This window comes from Drosophila melanogaster, chromosome 3R (genome assembly GCF_000001215.4).
Source record: "Drosophila melanogaster chromosome 3R".
NCBI classification, from domain to species: domain Eukaryota; kingdom Metazoa; phylum Arthropoda; class Insecta; order Diptera; family Drosophilidae; genus Drosophila; species Drosophila melanogaster.
The window spans coordinates 11594488-11611319 of NT_033777.3; the positions used below are offsets into that span (position 1 = coordinate 11594488).

At 42.9% G+C, this 16832-nt stretch overlaps 1 protein-coding gene across 6 annotated transcripts in view; it reads right to left on the reverse strand.

The window, feature by feature from the left end:
• The window catches only part of Jupiter, a 29521-nt gene that overhangs the window by 4102 nt on the left and 8587 nt on the right, over nt 1-16832 (reverse strand). The window contains exons 1-2 of one of the 6 annotated variants that reach the window (NM_169407.4): nt 10099-10267; nt 9655-9752 (exon numbers count right to left, since the gene is read on the reverse strand). The exons of 4 other annotated variants lie outside the window; for them this stretch is intronic. In NM_169407.4, coding sequence (NP_731598.1) covers nt 9655-9716 — 62 coding nt within the window. In that variant the 5' untranslated portion in view covers nt 9717-9752; nt 10099-10267. Of the gene's footprint in view, nt 1-9654; nt 9797-10098; nt 10268-16832 lie in introns of those variants that run through there. One more of the 6 variants, NM_169408.4, reaches the window with a different exon arrangement.

Consider the following 16832-nt stretch of genomic DNA (forward strand, 5'->3'; position numbering starts at 1 on the left):
TTAAGTAGTTTACAAGAATTTCAATTATAATTATAGAAGCCAGAATTGTTGACAAGTGCAGTTCTATTTTCCTTCCTTTTTTTTTTTATAAACCATACTTGTTTCATTACAAACTGCATAGTTCCTCAATTTCTTCGCCATCAAGTGTAATATTTCCGCAGTTTTTCTTCCCCGCCATAACAGAGACATTTGATCTTTTAATTTGGCCAAAATCATGGCTGTCTTGCACACGTGAACCGCACTGTCAGCCATCGAAGGCTAGGCTATCCGAGTGTATCTGAGGTTTCTGTGAATGCATTTTACCGCCGCCAGCATGAGACGTTGCAACAGTTAGCTGAACTGTGGATGCTACCAACTCCAGCTTCGCCAGCTTCTGCAGCAACTTCCATCTCCTGGTGGTGGACGGATTTGCCCCTAGGCTCGGAAAGCCAAAGACCATTCACTTGTCAACATTTGCTTTTGGTCGCTCTCTTGGCCATTTGCGATTGCTAGTTTACCACTGCGAGACGCCTTCCTCGGGGCGTCAATCAAATCAGCGGCCTTTCAGTGGGCTAAAATATTGCGTTTTTAATGCACCATCTGCACGCACTCCTCCTCTTCACCTATTCGCAGGAAAGTGAGAGTCGTCAAGCGATTCCAGCTACTGTTGTTACACTTTTCTGATAATTAACAAAATTGCATTGTAATTACGCCCGATTGCTGTTGGCCTAAACAAAGCGTTAGGCTCAAAAAAAAAAAGCTGCGGCTAAAATGTGTGGAGCGCCACAAACAATGAGCATAAATAATAGGGGGCAATTCCCAGTTTAGCATTCATTTCGGGTATTAAAACTTTCTATGGCTAGAATTGAATTGAGTGCAGCGGAAAAGGGAAAAGTGGGTGCTTGCAGCTGAAGGTGCGTCGTCTTCCTGCTAGAAAGTGCAACCCAATTCGCGTGCCCCCGACGGAAGAGGAAGGTGGCTGTTGCTGTTGCTGCGGCTGCGCCTAATTAATTATACCACACTACACCGGCGGCAGCGCCTCTGCTGTGTTGGCCAGGCCAACACTTCTTGGCCCTCGGAACATGACAAAGAGTCCAAAGCGCAGCCGCAAAGGCAAAACAACCGTTAAACGGCCGCCGCAAGTGTGTGAACTGCTTGACGGGCGGGCAGCAGGTGCAAAAGGGGGAGGCAATTTACCTACACAGAGAGAAAAATGAGAAACAATGTAGCATGAAAAACTGGGAGTGCGTTCATCGGACTATAGATAGCTAGTTGGCTAGAATTTGTACAATTTTTATTTGATTTTTTGATTTGAGTTAAAGAAGCTGTACTAAAGTAATAACGATATCATATTTCCTTTACAGATCTCTTGCTAATAGAACTACTTTCCAGTGTAGTGGAGCTTTGCGAAGTGGCGTCGCGTGGGGAAATCGCTGGAATAACTCGGGCTCGCAATCGCAGTTCGGGTTGGGTTGGTGTGTGGGGTAATTGCGATCATAACTGTCGCACACTCTATTTATAAGACCTGGCCTCCGTGTGCAAAGTGTTCTTATTAAAATGTCTTCGGGCTTGTTAGCATAGTCAGCGGAGCGTAAAACTCTTCTTTTCTTTTTTTTTTTAACTCTTTCGTTTTTGACAAAGACTTGTTTCTCCTGCTTTGTTTTCATTATTTTCTTTTGGATCTTTTTTTCATGTTTTTTCAGTTTTTTTTTTTTTTTTTTTTTTTGTTTAGACCGGCAGGGTTGAGTGGAAAAACTAACAAAGCAACGGTAAATGGGCAATTTTTGCGCAAGTGACGAACAAGTAATAATTATTTAAACAGTTAAGCCGCCGGACATGCATGTGAACTTACAACTTACCAACTTACCGAATGCGGCCCGATCAAATGGAAAGCGAAAGTTGCGTTTGACTTTAGCCCATGCCACATGCGGCATTCGGGCACAATATCCATGCACTTATTGCTAAAGCGGCAAAGCGGCGAAGATATGCCGACCATCTTAATGGCCGCCAGTTAGCCGAGCCTAGACTAATTACCATCCATACGCCGAACTAAACCAGCTAAAACAAGCGAATAGCACAACAAAAGAAAGAAAAAAAAGGTCACCAAATTGGGAAGCTTTGCTCTTTTAATGACCACTGGTTGTACACATCTCAATCCGCCAGGCATTATTGTCCCCGGAAAGTGTCGCAGTTTATTTTGGCATGGCTTCCGTTTGAGCTGGTTTTGTCCATTTACTTTCCACACGCACTGTGGACGCGCAAGTCTGGCTTCCCCGGAATCCTCCTCGTCAATGGGCTAGGCTAATTCGCAATTAACCCATTTTCGCCGCCTGAACGTCGCTATTTTAGTGGTTTTCCCTTAACTGAAGCTATTAAATGCCAACACTATGGCTTAAACATGAACAAGAACTGAGCTTTAAGGTGATTGTTATAAATAAATTAGGAAATATAGGCACAGAAAACCTATCAAGTGTCTATGTTTTGTGTTCCACTACGGTTGGCTTGCCATTTTCCTGGGCACTTAATAGCGTGGCACTGTTTGAAATATGAGCCAAATCGAATGGACCAATCTTGCGGCGCACCCCTACCCTCAAGTTCCCTCCCTGTCCACCATTTGATCTCCGGATCACTGGAAAACCTTTCACACACCAGGCGCCGCGGGCAAATGTTGACCAAGTCAGGAGATCGGCGACAAAACAAGACCGCCGGTCGGTCAGCCAGCGAGTAAGCTAGTCAGCCAAACAGCCAGGTGGAGCTGGGAGTGCGCAGGTGGCTCCCAGTTGGAGGAGTCCACGGAGCCTTGGCTTCTCCCGTCCTGGATGATGACAAAAATTAATGTACATCGAAGAGGGTGGGGGGGTGCAAAGAAAGGAGCCAGCGGCAGGGAGGAAGAGGCCAATCCGAGCGAAAGGTAATGTGGCATGCTGCTTGCTGCAACAACAGGCGAAAAGAAACAACAACAGCGGCGAAATTTGAAAACAACCTTTTCGGGTAAAAGTTGTTCGGGTTGTGCATATAGAAAATACTTGGCTCAAAGTGATAGTTGTCGCTCTGATTTAGTTTGGGTTTAGTTTTTTGATTTTTCACTCTACGTTCATGGCCTTTCTTCATCGACACGGCTCTAGGGTATTTTCCCTGCCTCTCCCCCCCCCCCCCCTCTTTTTCAACCAAATGTTGCTGCGATAATTGTTTTATGTTTGCACACATAACATAACATATCGAGGGGCTTTTTCAGATTTCCCTTTTACCCGCCGTCATCAATTAATTACAACACCAAGGGGGCGTGGCGGGCCCAAAGTGCAAGCCAGCCAAATCATGGTCAATATCCATCCAGCAGCACTTTGTTGTAGGCCTCTCGATTTTAAATTATGAAATTAAATATAACTTTCTACTACGCTCGCTTTTAGTTCGATTTTCATTTGGCAATGTAGAGAGGTGTGTTATTACAACTAAGCATGACGAAAGTTAATGAAACAAAATAAGAACTTATTTATAAGTTAGCTTATCCATAGAAAGAATTCTATACACTCTGTAGATTGCTTGTAAGTGTAAGTAAGAGTATTTCCGTTTCGAATTATCTTGCACTTGCGTTGAGCTTCATAAACTTCAACGCCAAATTCATTTCGACAGTTTTCTAATTAACCAACTGTCAAAATTCGTCTTTGCTCAGCGCACAAGTAAAAGTTGAAATCGGAGATCGCCTTCCTTCCTCTGCTTTTGCGAAAAGCTGTTGGAAAACTTTTTGTGTATTGACAGTGTGTGGGAAAGCGAAGTCAAAAAAACAGAAAACTAAAGAAATTAAAAACTAATGCATTTGGAGCATAAGAAGCTTATTTCCGTCTCGTTTTCTAAATGCATTCCCTATGACTAATGCCTCAAAATTTCGTAATGAAAATGCCTGGTGGTGTGTGAAAATCTCTGTCGTTTTTTTCCCGATCTGTCTGTCTCGCTGTCAAGCTGCTGCTGCCGCTGCTGCTTCTGGCCACGACGACAAGGGGGTGCCAAAGGCAGTAAAAAAAAAGCCAAGAAAAAATCCGAGAGACAAGAGAAGACAAGGCTGAAACGGTTGTCTGTTGTCCGTTGCCAAGCCAAAGTTAATTTGTTTCTTTTTCTCTATGTTTTTTTTTTTGGCTAATTCCCGATTTTGGTGGAAAAGAAGGTGGCGGGGAATGGATGTTGGTGGCTGGGTGGATGCCTCATGTCGTTTTATAATGAAGTTGCTGCTATTTGGGTGGAGCTGCGGGGAGGCGGCGGTACATGCAGCTTGATTAATTGCAATTGATTTTTATGACTTTGTTTAAACTCTGCAAACGGCCGGCTTAATTCGCTCGGTGTATGCACATAAAGGGGAGTGGACCGACCATGGCTTTCCCGGGAAAAGAAAAGAAACGAAACGAGACGAAAAGAAAAGGGTCGGGTCAAACCGATTTTCACTCGGTCTCCCGTCTGTGGAATGTCGAGGAGTCTTCTCCGGACTATCCCTGCTCATTTGTTAGTTGGTTTTTCTGTTGATTTGTTTGCCTGCTGAGAGCAATCATGCAATAAAAATGCACAATTTACTGCCAGTCAGTCGCGATGCCTCAGCTTTATGGTTTAGTCCATAAAGCTTCAGCTATGTATAGTCCGTCCAGCCGATCGTTATGCTGCACTGCACCTGTACATCACATCATCGTGGTCATAGTGATGCAGATGGAAATGAAAATGGAGTTGGAGCTGGAGATGGAGCTCCAGCTGGAGTTCGGAGTTTGGAGTAGGCTGTTCCAGTTGATTCGGCTTGATTCGAATGTCCGGGTAATTGTTTATCGGACGAGTACACTTGATGTGTTACTGTTTGAATCTTTTTACTACATTTTTTGCTGCCCATTTATTATTGAGTTTTGGGTTTGTTCGGCTCATTATGCTTGCTGCTCGACTGCATCGCATTGCAGCGGTGGCTGCGTTGCTGCTTCCTCTTTGTTTCATTTAAAACGTGTCCCGTCCGATTCGTGCAACCGCAAAATGTGAAGGGAGCGAGGGGGACGTATTAAAAACCTAATGAAAATCCAACTGAAGCACGAAAATTGTGTGCGGTTTTCTTCTATTGTTGCTGCCACTTTTGTTATGATTGTCTCTCCCTCCCATTTTTGATTTACCTAAAAACGTTGATTAGTCGATTCCATTATAATTGCCGCTTCGGACAAAGCCAAATCCAAATCAAACAAAACACAATGGAACACAAAACCGAGGCGGGCAAATACCTAAGTCGAAGAATCTACTACTTTCCCCGCGGATCGCAAGGAGGAAGGGGAGGAGCTACTCTCTTTTTCCAGGGGGAGGGAGGCGTGGCGGCGGAGATCACTCGAGCGCGGTATGTTTACCGTTGCTTTCCACTCAAAAGCTTTTCAAATCCAATCAGCTGTGGCCGGCCAACATATGTACATATATCTCTATCAATCGGATCGGCATAGTCGGGCATTCCACAAAGGTGATTGGAGGAATGATAATAATTGGTAGCAAGGAATTTACACTCATCCCAAAATGGAGGCCTTGCTTAATTGTTTCAATTGGAAAAGACACTACAGACATTTTTCATACTAAATAAGGTGAGATCGGACTTCAGTGTGTTATATCTTATATTCATTTACATTGCTGACGATTTCAAAAAGATATTTTTCAGACCCCACTAATGGATAACCCACCGAGGGAATCTCCTGCTGCGCCTCCCAATTAAAACCGACTTCCTTTGCCCATGATTCAACTACAATTTGAGTGTCAGTTCCACGCGCTTTTCCCATTTCCCCCTTTCCCGGGCTCAATCAAGGCAATAGCATTTAAATTGATATGTTTTCCTGGTCAGTCACGGTCGTGAAAAGTGTCAGATGACAGCGGGCATGGAGGATTGGCTCCTCCACCGAAGACATGATGACCAGGAAGACACAAGAGGGCACCAAATCAAAACCGCAGCGGGTGGTGTTTCTTCTTATTTTTTTTTTCCTTTTTTTTTTTTCTTTTTTGGAGGTGTGATTAATGGTCGGTGCGGGATTTGATGAAAATTCATAATTGGACAATGCTGGGAAGAAGGAGTTTTTTTTTTGTGCGGCACAGGCAAACCATAGATTGTCAATTATCGATAGTGCTGGCCTGAGCCCGATGAATAATTATCGATTAGCCGTGTGCGGTTGCAGTTGCCGTTTCCGAGGAAAGTGTGCTGTGCTCGAGAGGAAAGGAAAAGCTGGCTTGGAAAAGCCGCATGTATGTAGATGCCGATAGTGATGCTGGCATTTTTATTATTATGTATATGCGTACGTAAGCTGGGATTGGCTTCGTAAATTGTGCATTTCAGAGCCAGAGAGCAAAACCGAAACCAAAGCCAAAGTCAAACCATACCAGAATTGCTGACACACTCATCGCAGCGAAAGTTGCAGATCTGCCGCTTTTAAATATGTAATTAATAAATTTGTATTGATTAATTTGCGGCTTTGTGAAAAGCGAAAGGACTTTCTAATATATTCACACACAGCTCCTCCCGACGAGAGGATAACCAAAATACTCCTCTTTCTCCTTCTCCTTCAATTTTCGCCCGATCGATGCGAATTGAATACTGAACAGCCTCATTCATCGTATCAGGCACTCTAAGGTACACTAGGGTTCCATCAAGAGTCCATATAATGTACATACCATATACATTTTGGGGTTGCCAGGGGAACACACTTTCACCAAGGGCCGAAAAGTTTTTCTTCACTTTTCCTGCCCGATTTCCGTGTCAACAGGAATTACATTGACGCAGGCATTACGGTAAAATGTGTTTGATTTCCTTTTCGGTTCTGTCAATAGGTCATGCTGATACTGGGTATGTGGTGGGGTTGTGGTGTAGATTTCTGTTGATTATTCCTTATAACGACTTTGGCTCGTTTTCCGCATGTTCTGCAATCATTTGCATAAATGTTGACTTGGCAACGCCAAAAAAAAAAAAAAAAAAACATTCCCATCGCGGTATATTATATATGGTTATAAATATATGGAAATTCTTGATTTGTTTGCCGACTTTCCTTGCAGAATGAGGTTAACTTCAGGTTGTAAACAGTAGATATGCGGGCATTGTGCAAAGGAATTCAAGCGTATAATGATCGTCAGATGGATAGACAATGCCATAAACAAAATGAATTGTCATGATTTCCGCCGCTTATACAACGCAACAAAGAGCGACAATTCAATCCGATATCTTGGCGCGTCGCACCTTTGAGATTTAATTTGATTGTTTACAATAATAAGTCATGGCTTTGCCGAAGAAAGGAGAACACACACACACACACACGGCAGACAAAACGCTGCATCGAAATGCAGAGGAAAAGTATATTAATCATTTTCCCCCCAGCCGCCGGCGGGAAAGTCCAAGGCGGTATGTTACACAATCGCAATCAATGACAATGATTAACACATTTTCCACACTTTATCCCCAGCAGCCAGCCACCCATCGATGGACCATAAAATCCAGCAAATTGTTTATAATGCACATGGCACACATAAGGAAAATTGTTTCTATTTGGTTTCTGCCGCGACCAAAACTAATCTCCGATCCCAACGGCCGCGAAGAGAGGCGGGGTTCAATGTCCGCCACGGACCAGCGGACGACGGACAACGGACAAACGGACAGTTGAACGGACGGACGGACAGACGGTCGGAACAGCGGACAGGGAAGCGGACTTGGACACGAATTCAAACTCGGAACAGGTACGAGAGCGTAAGAGTGGTATACGGAATAGACATAAGCGAAAAACATTTCGATAACGATTTTGTTGTTGTTTCCCCACTCGAAAGGCGAAAAATGGGTGGTGCTGGGCACATGGGGCTTGGTCAAAGAATTGCATGCAAAAACAAATGCCGAAACTAACTGAAAAAGAAAGGCGGGCCATAGTTGAGAGAAGTCGATGGGGGAAATACCCTCGTCGTACAAGCGGCGATAAACGGTAATAATATAATGATTTATTTTTAGCGGTAATAGGACGTGATTGTTCAATAATAAACATTTTATTATATTTCGTATCATTTGGATAATGGGCGAATCTAATCAGTTTTTATGTTTAACAAATCTGTTTGATTGCCGAAAAGTGAGTTGAAGCTAAAATTGAATTTTCATAATAACTGCATAACCAATGTTTTTAGTACACCATAGGCGGCTATTATGGATTTTAGTATGCCATAAAAAATCATAAGCTTCATAACTGTAAAAATGCCATTCTACACTTTGAACTTTCAAAGTCTATGTACTAATAAAACAAGTTTTAATAAACTAAAAATAGTTTAATAAAGCCACCATTTTTTTTTATGCAAAGACTGACAGAGCGGTTTGGCAGTTACTCCTTGAAATTAAATGAAACACAGATGAAGCCGAGAAATCACTTTTGCTTAGATGTGCAAACATTATTATTATTAGTAGTAGTGTCACGTCAAATAGTATATTTCGTTAACACCTCGTAATTAAAATTGCGCATTGTTTTGATGGCACGAAAAGAGATTGTCATACGCCTCGGAGCAAGAAAGGGTATATTCCCAAAGAACGCCGGTCGGTCCCTTTGACTTTGGTGCGGTAGCATCGAGTGGACGACTGCAGTGGTGGTGTCGCGGGTGGTGCTTTGTGCGGTGGGTTGGCGTGGGGCAGGTGGCCGTTGGGTTGGCAAAGGAAAATCAATGAGACGACATCCAAAGACATGCCAACACCGGCGGCTTGGCTTGGCTTGGCTTTGCTGGGTGGTGGTGGTTCACTTGCTAGGTGGTTTCGGTTTTGTGGGAAGTAGGCGCTTGCAAAAGTGGTGCTCCCCAGATTACACATACGCCCCGTGCACACGCGACTGTATGGGTAGTATTAGTTAGTCAGTCAGTCAGGCGGCGGCGAGGTGAATGAACGCTAAATTAATCTACACACATAACCAAATGAATATGTAAGTGTGCGGTGTTTGTGCGGCCCGACAGCTCAGACAATGGGATAAAGATGGAAATGGAGATGTTGATGCAGATCACGATGAGGCTGCTGCCTTCCGAAATGTTTGCCAATCAAAGTTCACTCGAGCGATGGCAAACAATAACAGAATGTGCAGTAGGCACGTAACAGTTGTTAAACTTCAGGGAAAATGAGTCGGTCGGCGAATAACCTCAATATAAGTCAAACACATTGAGTAACATCGTGTAAGTTACGTTATTATGATACACAGATTTTTAAACAAATACAGAATATATTGATTGTCCTAGCTGTAATGATTTACATGAGAACATTATTTGTTAATAAAGAACCTACTAATCATTGTTCGTCATTGTCAAAACAATATTCCTTCAATTCTTTGCAGCTTGTCATAATTAGTGAGACTCATTTTGAATAAATATTGATAATATATCTATTTACTGAAATTACCAGCCATATGATTCTCTTTGTGCGTCATGGTGATTTATACCCTTTTAAAACCTCAGAAGATGGTTTTTGACAAAAGCATTATTAACAAAGGCCACTTTTTGTACTCGTATTAAACGACTTTTCTTGCATGGGGACATGCATTGACAAAAACTGATGAACTCCCTTTTCCGTGTAAAAATGTGTAATAAATCCGGACAACGAATTTATCGATTCATTTTTTGACATGCAAATTCTTTGTTCTGAAGTCTTTAAAAATGTCACTTTAACTGTATCCTTTAGGAATTTCTTACCTCTTCTTTGCTTTGCCAACATTGTAAAGCTCAACGTGTTTGAAAGCAGCGTAGGCGGCCATTTCTGTTTCTATTTGTTTGGCGAAAGGATAATCTCTCTGTTGAATGGATGCAATTGCTTTACTTTTCGCACTGGAAAAATCTAAGCGCACGCGGATGTGGGGGAAAACGGAGATTAGGCACGTGGGGGAAAATGTTGCAGGACGAATGATGATGACTCATAGATGGGGATGCTGCATGTGCGTAAAATCAATAAACCCTACTCAACTGCGAGAGAATGCAAGGAGCATCCCGGGAGAGAACGGACAAGAGATATGCGGAGAGGGGGGTGCAGTAAGAGCGGACAGAAAACGGACGAAATTCCTTTAGTTGGATAAGCCAGGATATCTTGCAACGTTTTCCCAACCAACTACCGAAAAAATTCCCAAAAAACACTTCACTCACAAAGAAAGCTAAAAAACTTTTGATTTGCACTCGCGTGGGTTTTTTTCGATTCGAAGGATATTTTGTTGGGATAGCAATATATATATATATATATATATATGCAATATGTTTGAGTGTGCGACCGCTGGTGATGTGCACGTTTCGATAAATGTCTGGCGACTAAAGTGCAGTGGGAAAAGTGAAAAGCATTTTATACCACGGCAGCGCGAGAAGTTTTATCGATCCAAAAACAACGACCGAAACCCAACTCACTCAGAGCGCAAAAGCTGCACGGGAAGAGAGCGGGAGCGCAAGAGAGTGAGTGCCCGCCATGTGGCGCATCAAAACAAAAACAAACTACAGCTGATGCTGATTAGAGTTGGAGCCCGCTCTCTTCCATGCTCTCTCCCTCTCTCTATCTCTCACTTGTGGGGCAGAACCCAACTCGTGGTGAGTTCTTCACTCCGCTTGTAGGTCACAAAAAAGTTTAAAATACGCCAGGAACTGAAGCGAAAATAAAACATATACTTAAGCCGTGTTTAAGACACTTGCGGGATTAACATTCTGCATTTATTTATCTCATTTTATGTGCCCCACCGGCGAGAAGTGTGCGCAGATATGCTTCAGTTATGCCGTGCCATTGCAAAAAGCGCTAGAAAAGCGAAAAAATAGTAATAGTTCAGGTCTAGTGCACTTCAGGGTTCCTATGCAATTGTTTCTTTTCTCAGCTTCTTCTGCTTGATCTTCTTCGTTTTTTAAAACTAGTTTCTCTTAAAAAAATCAAGTGCATTCAAAGTTTTAAACCCAAATGTACCCATAGCAAAAATCAAATTTATACTTTATTGAATGATTGCAAAAAATACACAATTCACTAAAATTCAACTACCAGGCTTATAAACCCAAACCTTATTATAATCTAAATCCAAGCTCTACAAACAAATCGCAGTTGAATGCCGAAAGAAAGGCTCATATCTATTTCAGTTTGTACTAAAACATTATGAACTTAGCCCCCCCCATTTCCAACACGCTTCTTATCTTTGATTACAGGGTGTGGACAGCACAGCTGCAAGGCGGTAGCAGCCCACAAACATGTTTCCTGGCCAAGATGAAGCTGCTGCCAGGCCAGACATCGGGTCTCGTGTCTACGAGGAGCTGAGGAACATTGCTTTGCCGGACATAAATCACTTTCATCATCGCCAAGCGTTCAGTTCGGTTGGGGCCAACAGCAGCAGCAGTAGCAGTAGTTGCAAACTCTAATTTCAAGTGTCTTGCCACTAATGAGGCCGCCCCTTTTGCCCCTTTTCCTGTATTTGCCACACTTGCTGCTGCTTTGCTGCTGCTGCAGCAAGAATTTAAATGCAATATGTATTTGCATACTGCGTTTTCTTGGAAAACATTTGGCACAGATTTGCACACAGAACAGGAAGCGCAAGCTAGCGACTAAGAGGATCGGGCCATGGAGCCACAAAGTCGGCGGGAAAATGAGGAGAGGGTAGGGGTGTGTTGGAAGCAGCTGGGCCAAAACAGTGGTTATTTTTAGCTTGCGAAGACACTTTTGTTTAGCCGAGCCAAAAGTTGACTGGCCGTGTCGTCGCCGCAGCCGCTGCTTCTTGCCGTTTTGCTATTTTACCATCGGTGGGTCGTGGGACTAGCTACCCACTGAGCGGTGCACGGGTTGCCAGAGGTGGTGCGGGCATTCGGCGGAGTGGTGCACATGCGGCAACCTGACACCAACATGCCACTTGCCCCCTTTTGCCGGTCGCTGTGCGCAAGTAAAAGCCTAGGCGTTATGTACTTGCCCCAGAGTTGACAGTTCAGCTAGTTTCCCATCAACTCACAGTTTATTCAAATTGTTACTGCGAGAAATATTGAAAAATATGTCAATTATGGTGTAATTTCAATTATAGTAACGTCAATTATGGTAATCTTGATATAAGAATAATCTTGAGATAATTTCTAAAATATAATATGTATCCTCTTCCTTTCCCCTTAAAAAAAATTAACAGCACCAACTTGTCCAGGAATGGAATAATAAAAGCGGGCGGGGGGAATGACTTGGAATGGGGACTGTGGGGACATGCGGTTAAAAATAGGAGAGCTCCGTCTCCTTCACCGACTTCTCTTGCAGCTCTTGCTTAATAGTTAAGTGTCGCCTGATGTTTGCCCAGGAGAAGTGCAATGGTGGAACTAGACGCAGTCGGCACTCACTTTATTTCGTGTACAGTGGTCTCTGGCTAAATACATATGAGCGTGCTCGACTGTTTTATCGTAATAAATTTCCGCTTTCCATAAATATGTCTCTTACCTATTTCGCATTCACACATTTCACATTTAAACAGGCTTTCGCCAAAGTACATATAAATACATATACATATATATAATATAAAATATTATAAGCTTTTGGTTAAGTTTAGAGACGGTGTGCTAAAGCCACTAGTTCGGGTAACCACAGTGTCTGCGTGTGTGTGTCTAATCTCGAATCGAAGTCGTCTGCCCCATCCCAGTACCCCCACCTCCCCACCCACGTCCCGTTTTTCCGACTCCATGTGGACGTGGTGCCCTGTCATGTGGTCGACTTCGAGGTAGTTAAAACATCATAAGGCATTAAAGTAGGGATGGATTGCAAGTACAAGTACGAGTACGAGTATCTGAACGTGGGCAGCGGTAACTGACAATTGAAGTGATGTGGCGGCAAACCCTAATGATTATAAACCAGGCATCGCATCGCATCGCATCGCAACGACACCTCACCTCTTGCAAGCCAAGCAGCAGACATTTCTTCGGCACATACTGCGAATATTTAAGCCAATAAATAATTTCACTGCACAAAGTGAAATTTCCGGCTGCCGAAGCCCTGCATAATTACCATGATGGATAATGGATAATCCATACGTTTGTACGTACGTGTCCGACATATGGAAATTTGTGGCATGTATCTGTGACATTCGGAAATGCATTTTCCAAGCCATATTTATGGCCAACTTTCGTTAATTAAAACTTTACACTCACTTTTATAGCTCACGCTCCTTATTTTTTTTGTTTTTTTTTTTTTTTTTTTAGCGATGTGGGCACAGCTACTGGAGTTACAGGTGCAATAATTCAGAGCCTTTAACGATCGTGAGAAGGTGAGGAAGCAGCTCAAGGCACATTTGAATGGATTTGGTCAGGATATACTCGTAGCTAGTGTTATAGGAGCGAAAGCTATTGTTAAAAAACCCCGAGGGGCGAATAGTAAACTTTCTTTAATGAGCAGACAGTCAATAAATGCATTTATAGATATATAAACAAACCTATCTGATTAGATTAGTTTTGTTTGGCTGGACGCTCAACGACCCATGAAATCACTCAATGCAAACAGATTTCTTTCATCTTTCACTTACACTTATGTATCTCCAGCCAAATGGCAAACTGAAACAAAGGAGCACTGCCCCTGTGTACATTTTCACATATGAATAGTATTTAGTTTTCTCTGCGGGCCATTGACTGACCACCAAAAAGTCTTAAAAGCGGAGATTAAGTGGAGCAATTAGGAAAACGTGCACTGCAAACAACCGAAACCACCAAACAAAAAAAAAAAAAAAAGTAAATGGAGTAGTTGAGAAGGGGAAAACAGTAGAGGAAGTCAAACACACGGTGAGCTGAAAGCCATCAAAAAGCGACTTTCGGTCAGAAAGGTGAGCGGTTACCAGTAGGCTAAGACATCCGTGCTCCGTGCTCCCTGGCTCGATGGTTTGTGCTCTGGAAACTTAGCCATGCCCCATCCAGCGTTTAACATTCAAAATTCCCCTTGCCACATGCCACGTTTAGTTTGGGCTAACAACTCACTTGCCTGCTTTCCCGACGCTCCTACTGCTGCTGGGAAATGTCTTGAAAATTAATCTCTTTTTTGGCTGGGCCAGTTTATCATATTATTAAGGCATTAGCAGCGGCCTCAGGGGCCAGCTGCAAATCGCTGAATCGGGGAAATTATCAAGGGAAATGCATCATCGTCGGCCGGAGTAAATCTTTTAATCAATCTCCATTTCCAATGGCGCCCGTTAAAACCCCCCGAAACCACCATCTCTGTAGAACGAATGCAATGGATATGGCAAACACTTTCGCTTTTCGCTTTTAAATGCCTTTCGTAGGTCCAAACGTAATGGGATAAAAAAAAAAGACCCAACACGGCCCGCATATGGGGCTTAAATTGGAGTTTGGCCCCAAACCCCAAGCCCCGATGATACCAAATTGTGTTTTAATGATGGCCAAAACAATAGACCAACTTCCTCGAGTGCATTGTGTGTATACGCACTCGCAAAGACTCAGCTATTAAAGGTACTAAGGTAACAATTACCAGAGCAGCACAAAAAGCTAAGCAAAGCTGGCGTTAAATTAATGCTTTAATTTCTTTTGACTTTTAACTTTTCAACTCTTTTCGGCTTCGTTTCTTCTAGTGAAACTTTTCTCTGATACACTTGGAAAGAATAACCAAAACGTTAGAAAATCCTATGCCATATGTGAAATAGAGTGCATTTAGTTACTAATTTTAGAGACATATATTTCACTGTGCCATCCATTTTCAAAAATGCGTGAGGTCCAATTGAAAACTTTTGTTTGTAAAAACGAAAAAAAAAACATGTTGAAGTGAGCGCAGGGAGCAGGAAATGTTGCTAAATTTGTTGGACAGCGCGCCAATATGCAACATTTCCAGATGAATCCACAGCTGCCTGCATATAGCTACCATCCATATATACGCCTGTTCATGCTGCGTCTGGGCAATAAAATGTCTGGCACTTGATCTGGCCAGACTCGCCATAGCCATAAGGAAGCTAAAGAGCTGCTCCCGGAGGCGTCTTTAATGGGTTCGAGATGGGCAGCAGACCACTTGGAACGCTATCTGCAACCCTATAGCATTTTCCCTACCCCTGGATACATACGAGTATCTATCTATCTTTTGCAAAAACTTTCAAACTTGCATTTGCTCGAAGGGAAATGCCTTCGCCGGGAAACTTTTCAAGAATTATCGTAATCGGTTAAAGGTAAGTTTTTTTCTTCGCCGCCACGCCCATTCACATTCACATTCACCTGCATTACCGCATTTGCCTTGACATTTTCCCCGCCCCTCCTAAAGAAAATGCAAACAAACTTTTCGCGGCAATTGCAACTCAACACATATGGTGCTGGGAATATATCAAATGTAGTATGTAGTTCGTAGGCCAGGTCCCAAGAACGCTTTCAATTAGTTGGCATAAACTTTAAATTGGGCATTCTCGGCGATAAATTAAAGTGAAATTAAAACAATTGCCCGCCGTTGATGATTTTGCGGGGCCACAATTCTATGAGCGAACTAATTTTCGTGGATTGGCGTGGGTTGGAAGACCTCCACCGATGGCCAAAATGGGGATTATTTCGCATTCCCAGTTTTAGGGTGTTTATAACTCTGTAAGCTTGTGAATTGATGCCCCCCATAAATGGGACTTTTATGGTGAGCGCTTTTTACAATTGTAAACTCGCAGCTAAAACGCGGCTATATCTTCCCATCAGCCCATATAGAAATGGATTATAAATCTTAAATGCTCCCAACAGCTAAACATTTTTCAACGAAGCTACTGTAACTTCGAAATGCCAGTTATTTTTACTAGCTGAAAAATCTATTAAAGCTGAAATTTGTAATGGGAATCTTTGAGAGGCGGGCTCGATATGCACACATGTTCAACGACTGATTCCCTGCGAGTTGAATAATTGCAGCCGCAACTGCAGCAGCAGTAGTTACAAGACTCCCCATCTGCGATGCTATTCAAATGCAACAATGCCTGCGATGGCAATGGACCCGCAGTTATTTCGAACCCCATCTGACGATCGCATGTCTCAGGTGCATTCAAGGTGCTGTTTCCCCACAGTCACCCGCCGCTGGGAAACGGATAATGGTCAAGTGCAGTGCGTGATTCGGCGCACTCCAAACTTCAGCTCGGAACGAAACGGATTGGTATGGAATTGAATGTGATGTGATGGGAGATCAGCTCAACGGACTGGGTGGTGTTTGCCTAGCCATTAGCCCAAAGTCGAGTGGCTAGCGCCGAAATTGGGGATCAATTGGGGCTCTTCGATCGGCTTCGGTCTCGGTTACCGAGCCACAATTTCTCCCCGCACCAGATGATGGTCGAGTGAAAAGTTTGCACATAAAGCCAGCCAGCGAAACGGTGGGTAAGTCACCGAGGAGCGGCTAGTGAATTATTATTTGTTTATTGAGCGAGTGAAAGGCACGTCGAGTTTGAATTTGTTCCACTGTCTGCTTAATTAAAGCCACTAAGAACGCATCAACGCAGTTCCCGACTAAATGATACCATATATCTAAATCTATTTCCCCATTTAATCGCGAAGAAAGTGGAATTTGATGTGTGGGAGAGATCCAACAACTTTTCTGACATTGATAAAAAAAAATATATACGTGATTCTTTTTATATTAATGGTAAAGATAAATCTCTTTAGTTTCTGCATTGCCAGGCATTTTGTTTAAAAATGTGCTAGCCATGCCAAATATGTTATATGGTCAAACTAAAATAAAGAACGCGGGCAGAAACAAGAAGTTAGAACGTTCTTATTGGTGCAACAACTTTAAACTACGAGTGACCTTTGCAAATGGTTTAGCAACCAACGAAGCATTTTCCGCAAAAGAAAGGATGCCTCAAAAATCACTGCTAATTGCCAAGTCACGAGTTCTGGGTGACCCACAAGGTATCCCTAAAAGTAAAGAAAACCTTGCCTAGAAAGTCAAG